Consider the following 23,765-nt stretch of genomic DNA (forward strand, 5'->3'; position numbering starts at 1 on the left):
GAAATTGCTTTGTAACATTCTTTTGTGTAGTTTAGATGTAAATGAGCTGTAAAACATCAAATGATGTTTAATTTGAACAGTTATTTTATTTTCTCAAATCTGTTCCCGGTTTGTTTATTGCTTTTAAGACAAAGTGCTGGAAATGCTCAGTAGGTCACTCAGTATCTGTGGAGTGAGAACAAAGTCAATGTTTTAGGATCACTGGCCTTTTGTCAGATCTAGATGGAAATGGGGATGTAACTGGTTTTAAGAATATACCTCCCTACAGAATCCGAGAAAGAGAGAAGTGTGAAAAGTGTTAAAGGGTCAGCTGAGAATACAGTGGAAGAGCAGGGTGATTAAGTAATGTAAAGGATGTTGGTGTATTATGGTTTACAGTTAACGAGTCTCATGGCCTGTCCATTCAATCAGGAGCTAAGGAAAACTTGCCGACACTAAAACGCAGGGGGTCAGCACCCAGAGAGAGCAAACCATTTATCGTCTCAGACTCCAGCCCCCAGTCAGATCTGAACTGTATCAGTCCTCCATGAGAGGCTCCAGCCATGTTCTGTTTTGTATTTTGAGTTTCAAATGGTTTGGGAATCATGCAGCAGGTTTGGGTGGCCACCAGGACACTAATATGGGCTAAATGCTGGCAAATGGGACTAGATTAATTTAGGATATCTGGTCAGCATGGATGAGTTGGACTGAAGGGTCTGTTTCCATGCTATACAGTTCTATGGCTCTGGAATAGATTCAGCTCATCCACTTAAACTGCCTGTTGGTTAAACATTGCCTCGTTGGACACACAGTAACCCTTCAAAAGGTAAAGAGCAGAACGTATCTTTTTCAGTCTTTGGGTCCCCAAATGAAGTATTTTAATTAACGTGCCGTCACTATTACACTATAGGAACACAGCAGCCAATTTTACATACAGCAAGCTCGCATAAACGAGTGGATCATCTGTTTTTGGTGAAGCTGTGATAATACATATGAAAAATGCCTCACTTTGATCTTGATTCCGAATGATTGAATCACTGACCCCAATAACAAAACCATCTCATGCATGAAACCAGAGGCCCAACTGAGGTAAAAGTTTTGTCTGAGTGACATCAGAGGTGCTGTAAATTGCTTTCTGATTCTTCGTCAGAGTCGTAATCATATGGCATGGAAACAGACCCTTCAGTCCAACCAGTCCAAGCTGACCATGTTCCCAAACTAAATTAGTCCCAACTGCCTGGGTTTGGCTCTATCCCTCCAAACCTTTCCTATCAATGAACTTATCCAAATGTCTTTTAAACATTGTAACTGTACGTAAATCCACCACTTTCTCTGGCAGTTCATTCCACACAGTAATCACTCTGTGTAAAAGAGTTGCCCCTCATGTCCTTTTTAAATCTGTTTTCTCTCACTTTAAAAAAATATGCCCCCTAGCTTTGAATTACCCCACCCTAGGGAAAAGACCTTTGCTATTCACCTTATCTAAGTCCCTCATGATTTTATAAACCTCAATAAGGTCACCCCCTCAACCTCCTACAATCCAGTGAAAAAAGTCCCAGCCTTTCCAGTCAATTCTTATATCTCAAACCCTCCATTCCCGGCAACATCCTGGTAAATCTTTTCTGAAACCTGAACAGTTTAATAATATCCTTCCTATAATAGGGTTTCCAGAACTGCACACAGTACTCCAGAAGAGGCCTCACCAATGTCTGATACAACCTCAACATGATGTCTCACCTCCTAATCTCAAAAGTCTGAGCAATGAAGGCAAGCATGCTACATGCTTTCTTAACCACCCTGTCTACCTGTGACGCAAATTTCAAAGAATTATGTACCTGAACCCTTAGATTTCTTGATGTACAGCATTACACAGGGTACTACTGTTAATTGTATAAGTCCTGTCCTTGTTTGCTTTACCAAAATGCAATAACTCACATTTATCCAAATTAAATTCCATCTGCCATTTCTCAGCCCATTAACCCAATTGATCAAGATCTCTTTATCATCTTAGATAACCTTCACTCCCCACTATACTACCAATTTTGGTGTCATTTGCAAACTTACTAACCACGCCTCCCATATTCTCAACCAAATCTTACCAATACCAAATTTGCATCATAAACCTGGAGGCTCACTTTGGCCTGGTTGCAGAGAAAAGCTGTGTCAGGCTGCCTGGATGGGATAACTTTACAGCATTTGAATTTGACACAATATTATTAAAACCCAAAAGGGCTGGCAGAACCAGTGGTAAAATCTCAAGCATAGGAGTGAAATGCATGTCTTTTTTTCTGAAGTTGGAACTGCATAGTCTCTGTGAATTGAGAATAACTCTCCCTTCACCTCCACTAACCCTCTACGCATCTTTCCTCCTCTAAAACACTCTTGAAATTTCGTGGTCCTTGTATTTCTGTCTGTGGCTAGCTGTCAAATGTTGATCAGTGATGATCCTGAAAAGCACCCTGAGATGTTTTGCTACAGAGAAGAAGTTTTTGTTAATGCAAGTTATTTTTACAATTAGAATCCATGTTGTTTGACTGATTTTTGTTATTTGTTCAGAGCATGAGGGCATCGTTGGCTTGGCCAGCATTTATTTCCCACTGCAAACTCCCCTTGAGAAGGTGGGGGTGGTGGTGAGTTGCCTTTTCGAGCTGGTGCAGTCCATGTGCTGTAGGTAGACCCATAATACTATTCGAGAAGGAGTTCCAGGGTTTTGACCCTGTTACACTGCGCACTTAGTGTTTGGAGATGAGTGAACTTGGGCACCACTGTCTCATCTGAATGCCCTGGCATCTTTATTTTGTCAGTAGTTTTCGTGGCAGTGTATGTCTTCCAAGCTTGACTCACACTGTGCATTTGCATGGCACCTGCACAAGGGTCAGCAGATGACCGCACCATGTAAACTGAGCTCACCCGAGCCCTCAACCTCAACAATCTTGTGGAGCTCAATCAGTAGTGCCATTTAAAGAGAGCAGTCTCCCTCCCTTTCCTCCAGGCTTACAGGATATATAACTGAAGAAACATGACTTGCATGTTGATCTGGTGCCTTGTGAATTGTATGTCGTGTCAAGCCCATGTGTTTTCAGTGGCATGTTAGGCCTATATGTGTTTCTGTTTATGTCTTAGAGTAATGGAAATAAATAGGCATCAGACATCCTGTGGCTTAGAACAAATTACTAGACCGTGACAAAAATGAAATGAAATTATTTTGGGTTAGAAAGCATGACAAGTATATGCAGTTCTGTAATAAAGTTAAAGAAAAATCTTTCGCTGAGCCTTGATCGTAAGTCACCCAGTTAACATCCAAAATTGCAGCCCGTGTTGTCTTTTCAAAGCAGCAACATATGTCGATCAAAGCAGTGAACGCAGAAACTATATGAACTATTTGAGATCTCTCTTTACTGGTGCAGTTTTGTTGCTGGGATTAAGATTTGTGCGTCGTGTTCAGAACATTGTAGCATGGACAGTCCATAATTGGATATCTTCCTTACTGTTTTGCCATGGACTCCCCAGTCAGGAGACACCAGCCCTCTAACTCTCAACTGCTTCCTGAAGACCCTATCCTACTTGCAACATTTCTGTTGTTCAAATTGATGAAAGGGTGTAGACAAAAGGCCAGTTCTTCGGCAGGATTGTCGGGGAGATTTATTGTTAACTCTTGGAGATTCCAGGACAATCCTGGAAGGGTTAGCAGCTCTGTTGATGCGCCCCCGCTACAAGGAACGCAGCTGTTGGAGATTAAGTGTGCTTCGCTACGTCCATTTCAAACTGAATTGATAACTTATGGGTTTTATCTTATGGTGTGGACTCAACATCCCAGGCCAGGGTATAAAAGATGGATTGTTGAATCATGCTTTAGACCTCTTCAGCAGAATTAGAGCAAGAGAGATAAAGGATGGGAGTACAGATATTCACCCTGCCCTCAAAATATTGCAGAACTGCCACGTTGCTGCCCCACCATCCCCTGATACTCAATGACTTAGCATTGCCCATCTCATAGTGGGAAGTGGTGAGCTCAGGAAACAATGTAGATTCTGTTGCAAAAAAGAATCAGGGTCTCAATGCAATACAGTTACATTCAATTCCAGCTTCTTCATCTCAAACTGTACGGTGAATTCTATCATATTATGGTCACTGTCCCCTAGGGCTTCCTCCCCAATCAGGTCTGCCTCATCACACATCACCAAATCCAGAATTGCCTGTTCCCGAGTGGGCTCTACCACGAGCTGCTCCAAAAAAACCCATCTTGTAGACATTCTATGAATTCCTTTTCTTAGGATACGCTACCAGCCTGATTTCCCAGTCCCCCTGCATATTGAAGGTGATTGTTGTAATAGTGTCTTTCTTAAATGCCTCTTCTGTCTCCTGATTTATTTTCCTCCCCACATCTTGACTGCTGCTGGGAAGCCTGTACACTACTCCCATCAGGGTCCTTTTTCCTTTTGTGGTTCCTCACATGCTCACCCCACATGGCATGGATGGTTTACCCACTGCCTTCTGGGAAGCTGCTCACTTCCGTATTTACAAACAAAAGATTTGTTCCTTTGTGGAGTTCTCATGGCAGCTCTTATTTTTTGAGCGCAATTTACATTGAGGCTCATCATGTAGCACATCACCTAAAATGACAGAGGATGGGCAAAGTTGGTCTAAGAAATATTGGTCAGATGACGTCAAACTTGGGTTTTGAAATCTGGTCCAAATAAAGTGTTATTAAAAATAATTAGATCTGGAAGTGAGTCAGTTTTTTTTTGCCAGCATGTTGTAATAATCATACTTGATTTATTTAAAGTCTTGCCATGTCTTAAAGTGCTGCGAGCAATCAAGTGCAATGACTAAGCTATGGGTACATTGGCAGCTGTTTTGAACCAGTGACGTCCCCTAAGTGGCAGCAGTGAACTCCGCAGTTCTTGATGAGAAGAAAGAACTTGCCTTTTTATAACACCATGTCCTTGAGACATCCTGAGCAACATTCTGCTCGTTGTTAATTGTTAAGAGTATTAGAGCTATAGAGTTCAGAAACAGACCCTCCCCCGGTCCAACCAGTCCATACTGAACATAATCCCAAACTCATCTAGTCTTACCTACCTGCTCCTGGCCCAAATCCCTTTAAACCTTTCCTATTCATGTACTTATCTAAGTCTGATCTGTGGAATCTTGCCACCCTCACTTTTTGCTGTTCTCCTGAATCGCTGAGGTTTTAAATCCCAAGTTTCACATCACTGGCCCAACCCTACGTTTTAAGAGTCACCTCCCCAAAGCCCTGCAGGAACAGGAACTACACACCGCATTGGTTGTGCCATGCCTGGAGCAGTGAGTACAGTTTTGGTCTCCTTACCCAAGGAAGGACTTATTTACCCGAGAGGGGTTGTAAAAGACAGCTCGGACCTAAAGGCAGCGTGTGATGAGCTTCATTCATCAAGGTATAAAGGCCTGTTGCTGGGAGACACTAACCTGTTTCCTGTGAGAGAATGTTTGGGTAGCGATAACATATCCTTAATCTAGAGTTAGACCTGATGCGAGTCAATCATCATCTTAGACATAATGTAGCTGGCTAATAATTAATAAATAGTCATTTGATAGTATTGAACTTGAGTATTACTGAAGAAAGACAAATTTTGTCCAAGTTTTTCATCTTTCACTCATCAGGACATCAATACAGATTCAAGGAGAAAACTAGAATTTGTACTGCATGAGAGGAGAGTGATGATTGGTTGGCATGTGAACTCTGATTGGAAGAGTTGTGCCATGGGGAATGTTGCCATTAAGCTGATTGGCAGTTAACTGCCATTTATCTCTTAACTTTTGTTTAAACTTTAAGCAAGGCAAGTTGACTCTGAATGATCAGGGCTTGAGGAATGAATCAGCAAATCCAATTTTTCTTGCAGTGAAACAGGTGTTGGATACGCAGTATATGCTCTTTGTGACTGTGAAGTGCAGGTTGAGTTCCCACACCAACTGAGGTGCCGATCAAGGTCCTGTCTTCTCAACCTTGCCCCTCTCCTGAGGTGTGGAAACCCTCGGGTTAAACCACCACCAGTCATCTCTCTATACTGGGAGAGCAGCCCTTTGGTTCTCTGGGACTACCTTTAATTTGCTTTGATCCATGAAGCAGACTCAAACTGCCAAATAGTCTGCTCCTGCTTCTATTTTTTTTTCTTCTCATGGTCCTAGTTTTATGGTCATCCAGTACAATACTCACGTGTCGATCCCTTCAGAGTCTTTTTCTCCGTAGCTTTCTCAGTGAATGTGACAAGAGATTCATTGATTTTACGTTCAACCATGACCTGCAGTCGGGACTCCAGGGTAAGTGGCCTCGTGCTGTTGTGGTTGGTTCAGGTTGGCAGTCCAGTTGCTAGTGAACAGCTGGAAGGGGCTGCCCAGCAGGCTCCCTGGCTAATGGGTAATGTAGAGCAGTTTGGGATTAGAGATGGCACCGAAGCCACAATCTCCTCCATGAGGTTGGAAGATCAGACCAAGGTGTTCAGGAAGTTAGTTGAGAATGTGTGCTGGGAGTTGAAGGTGATGACTGTTGTGAGCATTGTCCCAGAGCAAAAGAACGGGAAGCCACAAATGTTACAGAAACTGATGCACTCGGCAGCATTCCTGATTAGTCGTAAGTTAACCCTCCCATGGTGAATAGGGATCGGTTCTTAGCTGTGTAGACTTCACACAGAATTCCCAACAGGAAACTGCAACACAGTTGGCATGCAACTGTGGCTTCTGGTCACAGGAGTCTAAGAATGTGAGGTCATAGTACATGGTTAGCCACAAGATTCCTCATTACAATGCTTTGTTACTGTGGACAGTGGAAGATAGTGGTACTATGATAATTTCAATGGGATTGTAATCCAGAGGCCCATTTTATTGCTTTGGGGATGTGGGTTCAAATCCCATCATGACAGAGGGTGGAATTTAAATTCATTTAGTAAAATGTGAAAATGAAAGCCAGTCTCAGTAATGGCGACCGCAGAGCTATCATTGATTGTCACCAGTGCCCGCTAGGGAAGGTGGGGAGGCGATGGCCTAGTGCTATTATTGCCAGACTGTTAATCCAGAGACCCAGATAACATTCTGGGCTCCTGGGTTCAAATCTCACCATGGTAGATGATGGAATTTGAATTCAATAAATATCTGGAATTAAGAATCTAATGATGACTGTGAATCCATTGTCGATTGTTGGAAAAACCCATCTGGTTCACTAACATCCTTTTATGGAAGGAAACTGCCATCCTTACCTGGTCTGGCCTACATGTGACTCCAGACCCACAGCAATGTAGGTGACTCATAACTGCCCTCTGGGCAATTAGGGAGGGCAATAAATGCTGCCTGGCGAGTGACACCCTCATACCGTGAATGAAGAAAGAAAAAAACGTCTGCCATCCTTACCTGGTCTGGCCTAATGTGACTGCAGACCCACAGCAAAGGCGTTGCCCCTTTACAATTAGGGATGGACATTTAAATGGGCCACAGAACTTCCTGCAACACTTCAAAAGCACATCATTGGCAAAGTCGGCTCGGGTTCCAACCAGCTGCAAATAAAACATGGGAGGAGACAGGGTTGCCAACTCCTCACAGTTTTCCTGGAGCCTCCACAGATGAAAGATTCGACACCTGCTCACTGCTGTGAGTGACCCATAGAGCCACATAATTGTTTTTCTGAAAATCATTTTCCTTTGTAGTCGAGAAACCTCAGCGGGTCTGGCAGCATACAGTCATACAGCATGGAAACAGACCCTTTGGTCCAACTCGTCTGTGCCAACCAGACATCCCAATCTGACCTAGTCCCACTTGTCAGCATTTGGCCCATATCTCTCATCCTACTCATGTACCCATCCAAATGCCTTTTAAATGTTGTAATTATACCCGCTTCCACCAGTTCCTGTGCCAGCTCAGTCCATACATGCACCACCTTCTGTGGGGAAAAAGTTAACCCTCAGGTCTTCTTTAAATCTTTCCCCTCTCACCTTAAACATACGCTTTCTAGTTTTGGATTCCCCGCTTATAACCTCTATAAGGTTACCCCTCGGCCTCCAATGCTCCAGAGTAAAAAAGTCCCAGCCTATTTAGCCTCTCCCTATAACTCAAACCATATTGTCTCGGCAACATCCTGGTAAATCTTTCCTGCATCCTCTCAAGTTTAACAACGTCCTCCCTATAGAATGGTGATCAGAATTGTACTCGGTATTCTAAAAGTGGCCTCACCAATTGTACTCCGTATTCTAAAAGTGGCCTCACCAATATCTTGTACTGCCTCAACATGACTTCCCAACTCCGATATCCAACGCACTGACCAATAACACTACCTGCACTTCACTTTCAAGGAGCTATGAGCCTGCACCCCGAGGTTCCTCTGTTCAATAACACTCCTCGGGGCCCTACCATTAAGTGTATAAGTCCTGCCCTGGTTTGCCTTACCAAAATGTAACATCTCACATTTATGTAAATTAAACTCCAGCTGCCACTCCTCGGCCCATTGGCCCATCTGATCAAGGTCCTGTTGTACTCTGACATAACCTTCTACACCACCTATTTTGGTAGCATCTGCAAACTTACTAACCATGAATCCTTTATTCACATCAAAGTTGTTTATATAAATTACGCAAAGCTGTGGACCCACCACCGATCCTTGGGGTGCACTGCTGGTAACAGGCCTCCAGTCTGAAAAGCAAGCTACCCCAGCTCTGAACCTCTCTGTCCCAGACCTGCGAGGGACCTCTACTGTTTTTCATTTTATGCAGGATCCACACCCTCAACCAACACTTTTCCTCCATCCTATCAGACATCAAGAACCATAAGTACACCAAACTTGCTCACGCTGACCTCTTCCACCGCACTAGACACTAACACTATCTATGACCTCATTCTTAGTTTGCCCATGTGGTCGCCTCGGCCTAAAAGCCATCTGTTTCTTCCTCTCCCGCAGGCTCAAGCAGTCCCCCTCCATCGACACCCTCATCTACCTAACAGAATCTGTCCTTACCCTGAACAACCTTTCCTTTAACTCCTCCCACTTCCTAAAACTGAGGGGGTGGCTATGGGTACCCGTATGGGTCCGAACTATGCCTGCATCTTTGAAGGGTACGTGGAACAGTCCCTTTTCCGCTGTTACACAGGCACTGTCCCTCACCTCCTTCCTCCGCTACATCGATGACTGTATCAGCGCTGCTTCATGCTCCTGTGGAGAGCTTGAACAGTTCATCAACTTTACTAACCTTTCACCCCAACCTCAAATTCACCTGGACCATCTCCGATACCTCCCTCCCCTTCCTGAACCCCTCTGTCTCCATCTCTGGTAACCGTCTCAGCACTGACATCTATTTCAAACTCACTGACTCCCATAGCTACCTGGACTACACCTCCTCTCACCCACCCTCCTGCAAGAATGCGATCCCTTACTCCCAATTCCTCCACCTCTGCCGCATCTGCTCACAAGATGGAGCATTCCACTCCCAAACATCCCAGATGTCCTCCTATTTCAAAGACCTCATCTTCCCCTCTCCAGTCATCAAAATTGCCCTCACCCGCATCTCTTGCTTTTCCCGTACTTCTGCCCTCAACCCCCCCCCCCCCCCCCAACAAAAATAAAGACAGAGACCCTCTGGTCCTCACATACCACCCCACCAACCTCCGCATCCAGCACATCATCCTGTGCCATTTCTGCCACCTATAATCCGACCCTACCACCAAAGAGATATTTCCCCTCCCCAGTCCTTTCTGCTACTCGTAGGGACTGCTCTCTCGTGACTCTCTCATCCGTTCCACACTCCCCACGAACCCCACCTGCCCCTACACCTTCTCCCCTCCCCCACCCCCCCCCCCCCAACCTCCATCCCAGGCCCAAGACAATCTTTCCATATCTGAAAGGGGTTCAGCAGTACATCCTCCAACCTGGTCTACTGTATCCGTTGCTCCCGATGTGGCCCACTCTACATTGGTGAGACCAAGCGCAGACTTGGTGACAGACTTGGTGACAGATTTGCAGAGCATCTGTGCTTTGTGCACTATAATCAACAACACCTTCCGGTCACTAACCATTTTAACTCCCCCTCCCACTCCGTGGGTGACATGTCCATCCTGGGCCTCCTCCAGTGTCACAATGATGCCACACGCAGACTGGAGGAGCACCTCATATTCCGCCTTGGGAGCCCCCAGCCTGATGGCCTGAACATAGAATTTACCAGTTTTAAAACCTCCCCATCCCTGGCCTCATCCCATGTCCAACCCTCACTCTCATCCCTGCCTCCTTGACCTGACACTACCTGTCCATCTTCCCCCCTCCCCCCCCAACCTATCTGCCCCAGCCTTCCCACTGACCAATCCCCACTGCCCCCTTTCACCTATCCTCCTCCTACCTACCTTCCCCCAGCCCAACCCCCTCCTCCCTCTAATTATTTCCCAGCTCCCATCCTCCTCCCCAGTTCTGATGAAGGATCCTGACCGGAAACATCGACTTTCCTGCTCCTCTGCTGCTGCCTGGCCTGCTATGTTCCTCTAGCACCGCACTGTATTGACCCTCTACCACAATCTTCTGTCTCCTACCATCGAGCCAATTTTGTATTCAATTGTCCAGCTCCCCCTGGATCCCGTGTTAGCTAATCTTACTCACCGGTTACCATGTGGAACCTTGTTGGACACTTTGCTGAAGAAAACATCCAGTGCTCTGCCTTCATCCATCGTCTTTGTCACCTCTTCAAAGAAAACTCAATCAAGTTAGTGAGACACAATTTCCCAGGCACAAAGCCATGTTGACTATCCTTAATCTGTGGAGAGAAAAACAGAATTAATGTTTCAATAACCAGTGACCCTTTATCAGAACTCTGACTGGACTCTGGACAATGTTAGCTCCGTTTTTCTCTACAGATTCTGCCAGATCTGCTGAGTTTCGCCAGCACTTTGTTTTTTTTTTCAGCATCCGCAGTTCTTTGTTTTGATTTCTTTATGCATTTTCATTAACCATTTGTGCATGCTGCAGATACAGTGGGTATGACGAGACCTGACTGGGTACAGGCATGAGGTTAGTATTGAAACCGCCTGGGAAATGTCTAGACAGAGTTGGCATCGCTGGAGCGGGAAGCTTAATGTGACAATTGGATAAGTTGCTGACACTTATTAAATAGGTTCTCACGAGAAGGGTGGGTGAGGTTTAGATGACTGTGGGTTTCTGTGGAATTCTTTGCAGGAATGAGCCCAGTGCCCTTGGGATGGGAGCCGCAACTGGGAGCTAAAATAATCAAGGAGAGAGAGAATGAAGCTATCAAGGATGCGGTTGCTGTGCTGATCTCGAGAACTTCACAAAACTAATCCCACCTGCACCCCTCCCCCCACCAAGTCTCACAGAAGGGGAAACAAAAGGCCAAATTTCGATAACGTTTGATTGTTTTGGGGGTTTATTAAATACAAGATTGATGTCTGATCTGCACGTTGTTGAAGAAGATTCTCTTGTAAAGTGTTAAATGTTCAGGCTTGGCTGCAGTGAGAAAAATGCACTGCTCCACCCTCGGGGGGATTGATTAGTGCCAGATGCTGGATGAGTTCTTAAAGTGGAAATTGTATCCCGGTTTGAATTCTGAGGCATTGATCCTTTTCCTGTGTCAGCTTCTGCTTTTGCACAATTGGATGGGCCTTCTGGAGACACCCCGATTAGACACGCTGCCTCACTGAGTGCAGCATTTCACAGAAACCAAGTGCTTGCTTGTTATATGATTAAGCTGTGTCGGACATGGTTAAAAATAAAGATCGCAGTGTGGTGTATGTTGCTGTGACTACAATCTTTAAAGTAAAACTGTCTGGGTCAAAACAACCCAGAACCTAAGTTTCAGAGATGTTACTGAGATTTTGTTTTGGCTTTGAAGTAGAAGAGACGAGCGTAGAAAATCTGTTTTTAACCTATGCTTGGATGGTATATGGGCACTTTGGCTGATCCAACATGAATCACCCATCCTTAATTGCCCTTGAGGTAATAATAAACTGCCTTCTTAAGCTGCTGCAGTCTATTGGTGGAAGCAGGGTGTGGCAAGTGTTGGGGAGGGAGTTTCAGGATTTTGACCTGGCCACAGCGATACAGTTCCAGGTCAGGATGGTTGGGGAGAGTTGAATCTTGCCGGTGATGGTCTTCCCATGAAAATGGATAAGCTTAATAATAGATCATTTTTTTCTCAGAAATGTGTCTCTGCTTCGAGGAGGTTGGGAAGAGAGAGAGCAAGAATTGCTGTATGAGTTCTGAAAGTTGGGAATGATCCAAACGTATTGTCCCATAAAATTATGCACAGAATATTAAGACTCCCACATTCTCTCAGCAAAACGTAAGCTAAGTGGACACTTGGACAGTTTGATCTGTCCCATTTTTGTTTGCTTTATTTGACCTAATTTGTTGTTCACTTGCTGGCCAAACGTGCTCATTTGCTCAGCTGATGATTGATCTGGTTATGTATATTCCTCTGTATGTAAATGTATTTTAAGGAAAGCCTTACAATGGCAGGGCAGTATTTGGTAGATAACCACATTCTGTGCTGCAAATTCTGTAACACACGTGGAAGGCTAACCCTGTGATGGGCCGAATGGAAATATTCAGAGAATTTCTACCCTAGGGCCAGCATTTTGAATAATTCTGAATGGATCCACCCTCTGAGCTACTTGTTTGTTTCTCTGGTCTTGTTCATGTTGCCAGTGTAGATTTGAATGGGTGCTTTTTTCAGTGCCAGACTCCTTTCAAAGGCCCTGAAGAGTATTAATAATTACAATTGCTCTTATTTTGAGTACCCATTTTGGACCTGGTACCTGCCATGACTGATTTTTCCCTTTATGCCATAAGGTGCAGGACGGCTGTGGGCTGCAGATATCTCTGTATATTGATTAGTGTTTTCTGATTCACTGATTTGAAAATACAATTCCACAAGCAAAGGTCAGCCTTTTCATTCAGCCTGAGAGAGCATGTGTCTTTCCACTGGACTTTACTACAAACCTGACAACTCCGACCTTTTTCCGTGCAACGCTTCTTGCTTCTCCATCTCTGTCACAACGTTATGTTGATAATACTTGCTCCATGCCAGACCTGTCGAAACATTCATTTTCTTCCCCAGCCAGGGATTCCTCTTGACCGTAAAAACCAAAAGAACTGCGGATGCTGTAAATCAGGAACAAAAGCAGAAGTTGTCGGAAAAGCTCAGCAGGTCCGGCAGCATCTGTGAAGAAAAAGTCAGTTAACATTGCGGGTCCTTCTGAGGAAGGGTCACCGGACCCGCAACGCTAAATCTGACTTTTTCTTAGCAGATGCTGCCAGATCTGCTGAGCTTTTCCAGCAACTTCTGTGTTTATTCCTCTCTACCATAGTCAGCAAGACCCTCAACCCAGTCCGTGACATTTCCCACCTTCAGGAATGCACACTTTACTTTCGCAATCATGATCATGAGGGTAGAGATAAGGTGAATAGCAGGTGTCTTTTCCTTAGGGTGGGAGATTTCAAGGGGGCATATTTTTAAGGTGAGAGGAGAAAGATTTAAAAAAAGACATGGGGAGGGGGTGCAATTTTCTTTTCCCAGAGAGTGGTTCATGTGTGGAATGAACTTTCTGAGGAAGTGGTGGATGCAGGTACAGTTATAATGTTTAAGAAATGTTTGAATAAGTACATAAATAGGAAAGGTTTGGAGAGATATGGGCTAAGCACAGGCAGGTGGGACTAGTCTAGGTTAGCATGGACTGGTTGGACCAAAGGGTCTGTTTCTGTGATGTATGACTTTATGACTCTATCCAGGCTTTGCTATTGACGGATCATCATCCACCCTCCCATCTCTCAAGGACATCAATGTAGTGGCGATATCAGTCGGCTAATAATCCAAAGCCTTTGAGTCCTCTGATATAGGTTCAAATCCCACCTCGGCTGCTGGTGGAATTTAAAAATTCAAATCAATAAAATCTGGAATTGAACTTGTGTTCATGACAATGATTGTTAATTGATGTAAAACCCTAAATGGTTCACTCATGTCCTTTAGAGAACAAAACCTGCCACCCTTGTCCAGCCTGGCCTACCAGACTGGAATGAGCACATTGCTTTACGAGGAGAGGTCAGACAGGGCTGGGCCTGTTTCCACTAGAGTTTAGAAGAGTCAGAGGTGACTTAATTGTAACATTATAAAATCCTGGGGGGATTTGACCGATTGGATGTGGAATGATGTTTCCTTTTGTAGGAGAATTGAGAACTAAGGGTCCGAATTTAAAAATAACGGAGCTCTGATGGTTGAGAGTCTTTGGAATTCCCTTCCACAAAAGGCAGTGGATGTGAAACCTCTAAATATTTTTTAAAGTAGAGGTAGATAGATTCTTGTTAACAAGGGGATGAAAGGTTATTGGGGAAACACTGGAATGTGGAGTTGAGGTTAAAACCAAATCAGCCACAATCTTATCAAATGGCTTAAGGGCCGAGTGACTTATTCTTATTCTGCCTTTATATGTTCGTACGTGCGTCTCCAGACCCAGCGCAATGTGGTTGACTCTGAACTGCTCTCTGAAATGGCCTGAGAAGCCACTCAGCTGGCCTTGCCAGTGATGGGTCACATCCTGTGAAGGAATATATTTTTTAAAAATTTGATTATATCCGTTCTGATTCCCGCCATGAAGCCCATTTTCCCTTCCCTCCAGGCCCCCTGCATAGGGACTATTCCCCATGACTCTACCATGACCCCTATCATTTGCCATCTGTAATAACTGGCACAGAGGCTGGTATCCCATCAACATGTCACCCTTTATTTACATGTGTGCAGTACACTGGCTGTGACCAGCCAGCTCGGAGTCAGTCCCTCAAGTAAGGGGATTCTTTGAATCCTTGTTTGTATCTGTCAGCCAGGACTCCCTGATTAGCCCAGGTTAACAAACCCAATCAAGGGTCTCATACACTACACTACACAGTCCTTCTCATGTGAACGCAGGAGATTAACACCTGCTCCTTTACCTTGTCTAACTCTACTTTCCAGGGCACAATCTCACCCTCTTCCTGGCTGAAGAGGCAATTTGTGTTTCCATCTTCTAGCCAAGTAAAGCTGCACTCTGTGCTTAAGGTTCGGAATTCTCTTCATGAAAGAAGCCAAATGCAGTTTTCTTAACAAGTATGACCTCAAGTTAGGTAGCTCTCAATTTCAACAGAGTTCGTGTCCAAACTATTAACTGTTCTCTCCCCAGATTCTGCCTCATGTGCTGAGTGTCTCCAGAGTCTTCTAATGCAAGAGAGCTGAACTGTTGCATTTATTCAGGTTGCCATTATAGTTATTCATCTGCACAGCATTTAATCACAGATGCTAGGTTATGTTTTAAAAAAAACTGACTGTAAATTTCTACTGGTCAGAAGTGCAGGTGACGGTGTGCTAACTAAATTATGCCTCACAACGTTTAATATTGATCAGAGGAATACTTTATAAAATACATCCAGGCATAGATAAATTGCAGATGCAGTTTCAGAATATAGGACTCCATGCATTCAAATGCTCACGCATCGTTGCCAATGTCCTTAATCCTCGTCACTCCTATTGCTATACACTTGCACCAGTAGATGGAACTTCTTAAGCTTCACACCCTTAGACCAATAAGAGTGCTGCAGGTCCTCACAGCTCCAGTACGCTGCCAGTTTCTATAACCTTAGCCCTTGGAAAGTAGGTTCACCATTGTCCTCCCATGGTCCCACTTCTAAGATTAAGTAAATTTGTTTTCAGAGTGCACTTTCCCTCATGCGAATGTACCAGGTGCCACGCAGCTCAGATTGAATCATCTGACTGGTAACCTTGGCTCAATGGCCAAGTGGAATTGCTTGCTGCGCCAACTTGTAAAGTCTGTGAGATTTTCCTACAGCATCAGTTCTTGCTGAACTGTCGGTTCGTAATCATTCAGCTTTAGTAGCTAAGCAATCCCATAGCAGCATTCCTACTTCTAACCAGGCTGAGGCCATCCAGTTTCTTCTCATGTTAAAGTGCAAAATGGAAAAGTCTGCATGGAAACCCAAGATTTTTTTCGCAGTTTAATAGCATCACCCTGTTGCGGACATTGTTAAGACCATAAGGCATAGGAGTAGAAGTTGGCCGTTCGGCCCATCGAGTCTGCCGTGCCATTCAATTGAGATCATGGCTGATTTGATAATCCTCAACTCCACTTTTCCTGCTTTATCCCCATAACCCTTGATTTCCTCTTTGAGATGGACAGATTTTTACTCAACGCTGAATATATTTAACAGCCTCAATAGCCCTCTGTAGAAGACTTCCACAGATTCGCTATGTTCTAAGAGAAGGAATTCCTTCCCCTCTCAGTTTTAAACGTGTGACCCCTTACCCTGAGATTATGTCCTTGGGCCTAGACTCTCCCACAGGGAGAAGCAAGCTCTCCACCTCTAACCTGTCAAGTCCCTGAAGAATCTTGGATGTTTCAATAAGGACACTTCCTATCCTTGCCAAACAAGCACTGGAATGAAGCTATATTTTTTCTTTCTTCATTCTTTCATGAGATGTAGGTATTTATTGCACATCCCAAATTGCTGTTGACCTGAGGAACATGGGACGGGTGTGAATTAAAACAAGGGCAACAGAGTTTTAAAAGACCTCAGATTGACAGAACAAGAGCAAAGAACAGTACAGCGCAGGAACAGGCCCCTCGGTCCTCCAAGCCGTACTAAAATTGTCTTCACTTACAGGTTCTGTGTTCCCTCTATTCCCTTCCTAATGATGTATTTGTCCAGGTGCTTCCTTAATGCTGCTATTGTGTCTGCTTCCACCACCACCTCTGGCAGCGCATTCCAGGCACTCACCACGTTTTGTGTGAAAAACCTGCCTAGCACTTCTCTTTTAAACTCCTCCCCACTTGCACCTTGAACCTGTGTCTCCTAGTAATTGACCCCTCCACCCTGGGAAAAAGCCTCATACTTTCCACTCTATCCATGCCATTTGCAATCTTTTAAACTTTTATGAGATCACCCCTCAACCTCCTGCGTTCCAGTGAAAACAAAAGCCAGTCTATCCAACCTTTCCTCATAGCTCAAACCCCCCATACGAGCCGACATCCCGGTAAACCTTTTCAGTACCTTTTCCAAAGCATCCACATCCTTCTGGTAGTGCGGTGACCAGAACCATACGCAATATTCCAAGTGGGGCCTAACTAAAGTTCTATATAGCTGCAGTGACTTTTCTATCCTTATACTCGATGCCCCTTCCAATGAAGGCAAGTATGCCACAGGCCTTTTTTACTCTCTTATCCACCTGCACTACCACCTTCAGTGATCTGTGGACCTTCACAGCCAGATCCCTCTTCATATTGGTACTCCCAAGGGTTCTCCCATTCACTATATAATTTCCACCTGTACCTGACCTTCCAAAATGTGTCACCTCTCATTTGGCCAGATTAAACTCCATCTGCCTTATTTCTGCCCATGCCTCCAACTGATCTATATCCTGTATCCTCTGACAAACTTCCCCATTATCCGCAACTCCACCAATCTTTGTATCATCCACAAACTTACTAATTAGACCAGCTACGTTTTTCCTCCAAAACATAGAAGTGGGAGACCAGCCAGGATTAAGCAGATCGAGCAGTAACGAAGGCAAATCAGCAGCAAAAAAGTTGAATTTTCAATATACTGTATTTACTGCCTGCCTCAACATTTAAGTGAGAATTACTGGCCCAACTGTATGATTGAATCTTGCACCTAGTCTGTCATGCCATGCCTTTCCAAAGTATACCCACACAAGGTCTTGCCTAGCAATAATGTGAAAATGAATAGTTGTTCGCTCATATGCCGTTCACATATCTAGGTTCAGTTACAGATGCCAATGAAAATCGAACTGGATTTTTCTAGCGCCTATATAAATGGCATTTTGAACCAACGAAGAAAGAGTAGGCCAGGGTCAGAAAATGGAGCCGTCAAATCATTCAGAATGTTTTGTGAACTGAGTTTGAGCTGTGGTGACAAAGCAAGCTTAGAGAAGGAATATATTTTCTATTTTGCTCCAGGTTTTGAATTGGGAGTGGCCTCTTTAAAACTGAGTCAGTATGCAAAGGGAGTTGAACAGACAGCGGGGGCCAAAGTCTTGGAGCCATCCTGTCCTGTTGTAATATTGTGAAGCCTGTTGTTATAGTTGCCCTGGGAACCAGCTTGAAAGAAAATTTTCCAACATATACAGACGTCATGATTGTTTCAGTTCATGTTTGTCAATTCCTTGCGGCTAGGTTGCGTAATCCATATATCATCCCCTTTGCTTTCTTCTTGGATAAAAAGTAGCAGCCATTCCATTGTTTAAAGTAGGATTTTACAATCTCAGTGAGGCTTTAGAAGTTTTAGTATTGCTGTGCTCTTGTTTCTGATAAAGCAGAAAAGTGTTCTGTATATTTAAAAATTGATTAGAAAGAATTAAGTTTTTTGTTTGGAGTTGCTGCTTTCCACTGGAGTGTGGTGTAAAGTTTGCTGAATTACTAACTTAAGTTTAGGTACTGCCTTGCCTTTTGTAAAAATATTTATTAGGTAAAATAATCCCTTGTGACTGATCCATCTTCATTGTTTTCCAAGTATTTGTTCCATTCTTTGTCTTTGTGTTTTTGTGTGATTATCCTGTAAATAAGCTTAATTTTAGACAGTGTTTATGATATTTGCTACCTTTTAAAGCAAACAAGAGACTATGATGTGCTTCTAAAATATTCCCTGTTGCATTATGCTGCTAATGCTGTGTAATTGGTACTCCTGATATCTAATTACTGTACTACAGTGTGCGGAGACATTGATTCATAAGAGACTTGGTCTGCTGAAGGGAGCTATTTTTCTGGGTGTTAAGAGCTGAAGAATTCCAAACTCAAGCAACTAATTTTTCGTGTAACTTAAGATCTAGGGGCAGGAGCCAAGCAGTCCCTTGAGCCTGATTGCCATTTGATACAATCATGGCTGATCTCATCTCCGGTTCAAATCCACTTTCCTTCCCACTCCCCATAACCTTTCAGCTCATCACTAATTAAACGTCTGTCTGTCTCCTCTAAAATCATAGAATTCCTACAGTGCAGACAGAGGCCATTCGGCCCATCGAGTCTTCACCAACCTTCTGAAGGGCATCCCACCCTATCCCCGTGACCCCACATTTATCAAAGTTAACTCATCTAGCCTACATGCTACGGGCAATTTCCCATGGCCAAACCATCTAACCTGCACATCTTAGGGCTGTGCATCACCTGGAGGCAACCCACGCAGACATGGGGAGAGCATACAGCTTCACACAACATTCTTAACTATATTCAGAGTCCCAGTGCCCATCACTCTGGGATAGTGAATTTCAGATTCCCACTTTTATGGGAGAAGTAATTGCTCCTCATTTCAGTTTTAAATCCGCCCACCCCTGAGCCTGAAACTATAATCTGTTATTCTAGATTGCCTTACAAGGGGAAACATTCTCTCTACATCGACCTTATCGATCCCCTTTAACATCTTATGTTCCTCAATTAGATCTCCGCCCATTCTTCTAAACTCTAGCGAGTATCGACCTAACTTACTCAGTCTCCCCTGATACGACGAACCTTTCATCTCTGGTAGTGTGAAAGTTGTGTAACAAACGCAGAAAAGAAATCGGAGTAAAACACCTCTTCCTATTAGTGTAGTTGCCATTGGAGTCTGTTTAGATGTGGACGCCTGCGCTTTTTATTAAAAACCTGTGTTCCAGTTTGGTGCGGTACAAGTTCCTGCTTTGGGATCTGCTCCCTCAGCATCTGCTATTGATGCTTCAACTCCAGCCAGTTGTCTCCAGTCTGTGTCAGTCAATGCAAACCCCCTTCATTTGTCTCCTGAATAGCGATTAAAATTCCCTTCGTTTTGAGTCGGATAAACAATAACCACAATTTGAAGCAGAAGGGATGGGCCGTGGCTTTTTTTTAAAAGACTAAAAGGAAAAGTGGCTACAAAACTCTTTTTAGGAACAGTTACAACTACTTTCAATAGAAACTTGGCTTCAAAAATTGCAAGGATATGTAAGACATCATGTACTGATCTTTATAAAAACTGAGGAAGGGTCACCGGACCCGAAACGTTAACTCTGTTTTCTCCTCCACAGATGCTGCCAGACCTGCTGAGCTTTTCCAGCAACTTTGTTTTTGTATTGATCTTTATCTGAGGTTATTTCAAAGGTATGCCTAAACCTAGATCAAAAAGTTGCCTTGTGCCACCCTAACTCATTTCTATATAAAAGCACCACTTCCCAAAACAGTGCAACTTCCAACTTGTCATAAAGAATAGCTTTGGAGTGTTTTGAATTGAATTGAATTGGCTTTATTGTCACATATACTCAATGGATACAGTGAAAAGTTTATATGTCGCCACTCATCTTGGGTACAAAGGTACCTAGGTACAGCCTGTATATATGAGTTTGTATATTTTAAATTAATTCCCCGAAAACCCTCTTTGCAGTTAGTGAATGTTCACAAATAGTTAAGAACATTAAAAAGCTACAGCAAATTGAAGGGATCTGAACTACTATTTAAAACCTACATATGGGTGGAAAAGAATGGAATCTTTCTTGATCGAAAATTTCTCAGAAAGAGGCTAAGTTCTTCTATTGACCTATGCTAATCCCTGAACATGCGATCCTGATTACAAATGTTTATTTGATTCTTGGCATCTCACCCAGTCCTTAAGCCATCAGTTTATTAGAAGGGATAGGTTTCTCTACTGCAATGTGAGTATACAACCCTTTGTTGTGAGTATCTGATACTCAGCCTCTCTTGTTCTGATTTGCTGCAGCATTTGAACACCCGTTAAGGTTTGGATGAGGTCACCCCTTGCTGTAGGGTGATTTGTAATGGGAGTGACATAATATGGTGATGGTGGGGGGGTAGGGTAGGGAGGAGGGTGAATGTGTGGAAGGGAAATGAGGCAAAGTTGGAATGCTTTGTCAGGAATTAGTAGTAACACACAGCAGCAGGAAATGTATGAGGTCATTGCTTCCTTCAAAGGAAAAGTGTTTCAGCCTCCACAGATGCAAATCCACACACCCTTTTAAGTGGAAAAGCAATTTGCCTGTGGTATGCAATTTTGTTTCTCATTTCTGAAAGCATTCTCACAGTGTAATAATTGATTTGCAACAGCAATTTCTGACACAGAGCCAATATTTTTAAAATTACTCTTTTCGTGAAATGTAAGCGTCGCTGGCAAAGCCAACATTTCTTCTCCATTCCCGGTTGCCCTTGAACTGAGTGGCTTGCTCGGCCTTATGAGTCAACCAAATTGCTGTGGCTTTCAAGTTGTGTGTAGGCCAGAATTGGAAAGGAGGGTGGATTCCCTTCCTTAACTAGCATTAGTGAATTAGATGGGTCTTCATGACAATCGATAATAGTACTGTGGTCACTACTTCCAAGACTAGCTTTTCAATCCTCGATTTATACCCCACTCCCCGACAACTAGCCTAGGCTTCTGGATTGCTAGTGCTGTGACATTAATGCAACGCTACCATCTCCTTACCCCTGCTTCTTTGAACTATCTGTGATGTTATTCTCTTCCTGTATACAAATGCAACATTATTTGCTGCGATAACAAGGTTTTCCTTTTTTTGTAGTTTGCACTGCCTTTTGCAAATTAGCACAGGAAATAGTCAAAAATGTCTGGTTTCTCTGGGGAATGCATTAATATTTGCAGGGACCCCAGCATGATGTTGTTTAGAGGGATTCACCAGGAATGTGTTACTATTTGCAGGCGCTAACTTGCAAGTACATTAATATTTGCAGCAGGCCCCAGAAATGAGTTAATATTTACAGAGGACCACTGCAGTGCGTTAATATTTAAGGGTTGCTGCAGACAGCGTTATCATTTATATGGACTCCTGGGATTGTGTTAATAATAAATCCAAGTGTTCTTCAGAATTAGTGAATATTGTTAAAATACCACACAGAGAGAAACTAATCAGCATTTCCTTCTATTTAAAAAAAACAAGATTTTTTAAAAATGTGCCTTTTATTTTCTGAGCTTGACACAGCTCTTCCTGGTCAGATTAGCTTTCAGTTGTCAACTAATTGCGATATGATTTTGAAATTTCTGTGAATGGTGTCACCTCACACGAGGTGTATGCAGGACCTACCAATATGTGCAGAATAGGACATTAAACGGATAGGTCTCATGCTCAGAGCTGAAAATCCCAGGACAACTCAGAACTTTCAAAGGGCAAGTGAGCAGTAACTATTCTTAACCGAGGAAATTAGACACTAGTTTATATGATGTTTCACGTATCATTTGTGTTCTTGTATCCAGTGACGTTAATTTGGGGATCTGGTGTCCCCAGTTACATTATCAAAGGGACCAAAGCTAAAGATAATGGGGAATATGGAAATGCTGATTCTTTTCAATATCCTTAACATTTTGAATCAAATTTCACTATTGTATTTCCATGGAACTTCTATTTTACTGGTGTTGGCCCCTGTAAATTATTGGAGCTTCTCCTAGCTAATGGATTTGCATCCAACCAGTCATTAAGGTGTTGTTTCCTGCAGTCATAATTGTCCACTTAAGAATGAGTAGACTTCCTGTTTATTTCAATTTGTATGTGGAAGATTGCACTCTGAAGTGCGGCAGTTGGTCGATAATAATGCTGTATTGACTGTCATGGAATTGGCAGATAAATATCTCTACAACAATGCAGGCAAAGATTGAATGAGATTTGTAGAGCTGTTGTAAAAATGTAATTATTGCCTCTATTGCCCTTTGCAGTGAAGCCCAAGATGTGTACAAGAATGTAAGGTTATTGGATTTACCTCAGGAAGCAAAATACACCGAATGATGTTATATAATTAACGATGACTTGATATCTCACCTTTTGAAGATTTCCCAGAAGTATGAAGGAAAACAAAACAACTTGGATTCAATAAAGGAGTGGAGTCTTATAAACCACAGAGGTAGAGGTTGACTTATGTGATCAAAAGTGTGCTCACAAAGATTTGGAAAAGATTTTGAAAGGTGAAGAGCAGGAGAGAGGTTTTGGAAGAGGAGGTGACTGGGAGAAGAACCTAGGGTTCTGGTCCCCCCCCAGGGACGAAGGGTGAGGGATGAGAAAGAGGGGAGCCAGAGATTGCAAGAAGTGTCTTAAGGCTGGGAGATATTGCAGAGATAGAGTGGAGTTGGACCATGGAGGGATTTGTGGAGGAGGATGATGATTTTCTCATTAATGTGTTGGGGAATTAGGAGCCAACAGAGGTCAGCAAGAACATAAGAAATAAAAGTAAGAGTAGACCATTGAGCCCCTTGAGCCTGCTGCATCATTCAACAAGATCGTGGCTCATCATCTACCTCAGCATGATTTTCCCACACTATCCCCATATCTCTCAATGTCTTGTAGATCTGGAAATCTGTCAATCTCTGTCTTCAACATATCAATGATTGAGTCTCCATGTTCCTCTGGGTTAGAGAATTCCAAAGATTCACAGTCCTGTGAGAGGAAAAAATTCCCCCTCATCTCATCCTGAATGGTCAGCCTCTTACTCTGAGACTCCCTGGTTCTAGATTCCACCCCACCCCAGCAGGAGAAATCTCCTTCCTGCATCTATCAATGTCAACCCCTGTCAGAATTTTGATGTGTTAATGTGATCACCTCTCATTTTCTAACCTCAAGAGAATATAGGCCCAGTCTCGTTATTAGTCCAATATCAGGAATGAGTTTGATGAACTCTTGATTTCTCTCTCTCTCATACACTCTCTCACTTTCTCACATTCTCGCACACATATTCACATACACTCTCTCACACACCCTCTCTCTCACACACCCTCTCTCTCACACACCCTCTCTCTCACACACCCTCTCTCTCAC

At 43.4% G+C, this 23,765-nt stretch overlaps 1 protein-coding gene across 1 annotated transcript in view; it reads left to right on the top strand.

Annotated features, from left to right (window-relative positions):
• Nucleotides 1-11,864: 11,864 nt before the first annotated feature.
• LOC109932888 (proprotein convertase subtilisin/kexin type 7-like) overlaps nucleotides 11,865-23,765 on the top strand; it is a 126,413-nt gene continuing 114,512 nt past the window's right edge. The window contains exon 1 of the mRNA XM_048615363.1: nucleotides 11,865-11,932. Within this exon, the coding sequence (XP_048471320.1) occupies nucleotides 11,903-11,932 (30 nt within the window). The 5' untranslated portion in view covers nucleotides 11,865-11,902. The remainder of the gene's footprint in view (nucleotides 11,933-23,765) is intronic.

Source organism: Rhincodon typus, chromosome 32 (genome assembly GCF_021869965.1).
Source record: "Rhincodon typus isolate 14 chromosome 32, sRhiTyp1.1, whole genome shotgun sequence".
Lineage (NCBI taxonomy): Eukaryota > Metazoa > Chordata > Chondrichthyes > Orectolobiformes > Rhincodontidae > Rhincodon > Rhincodon typus.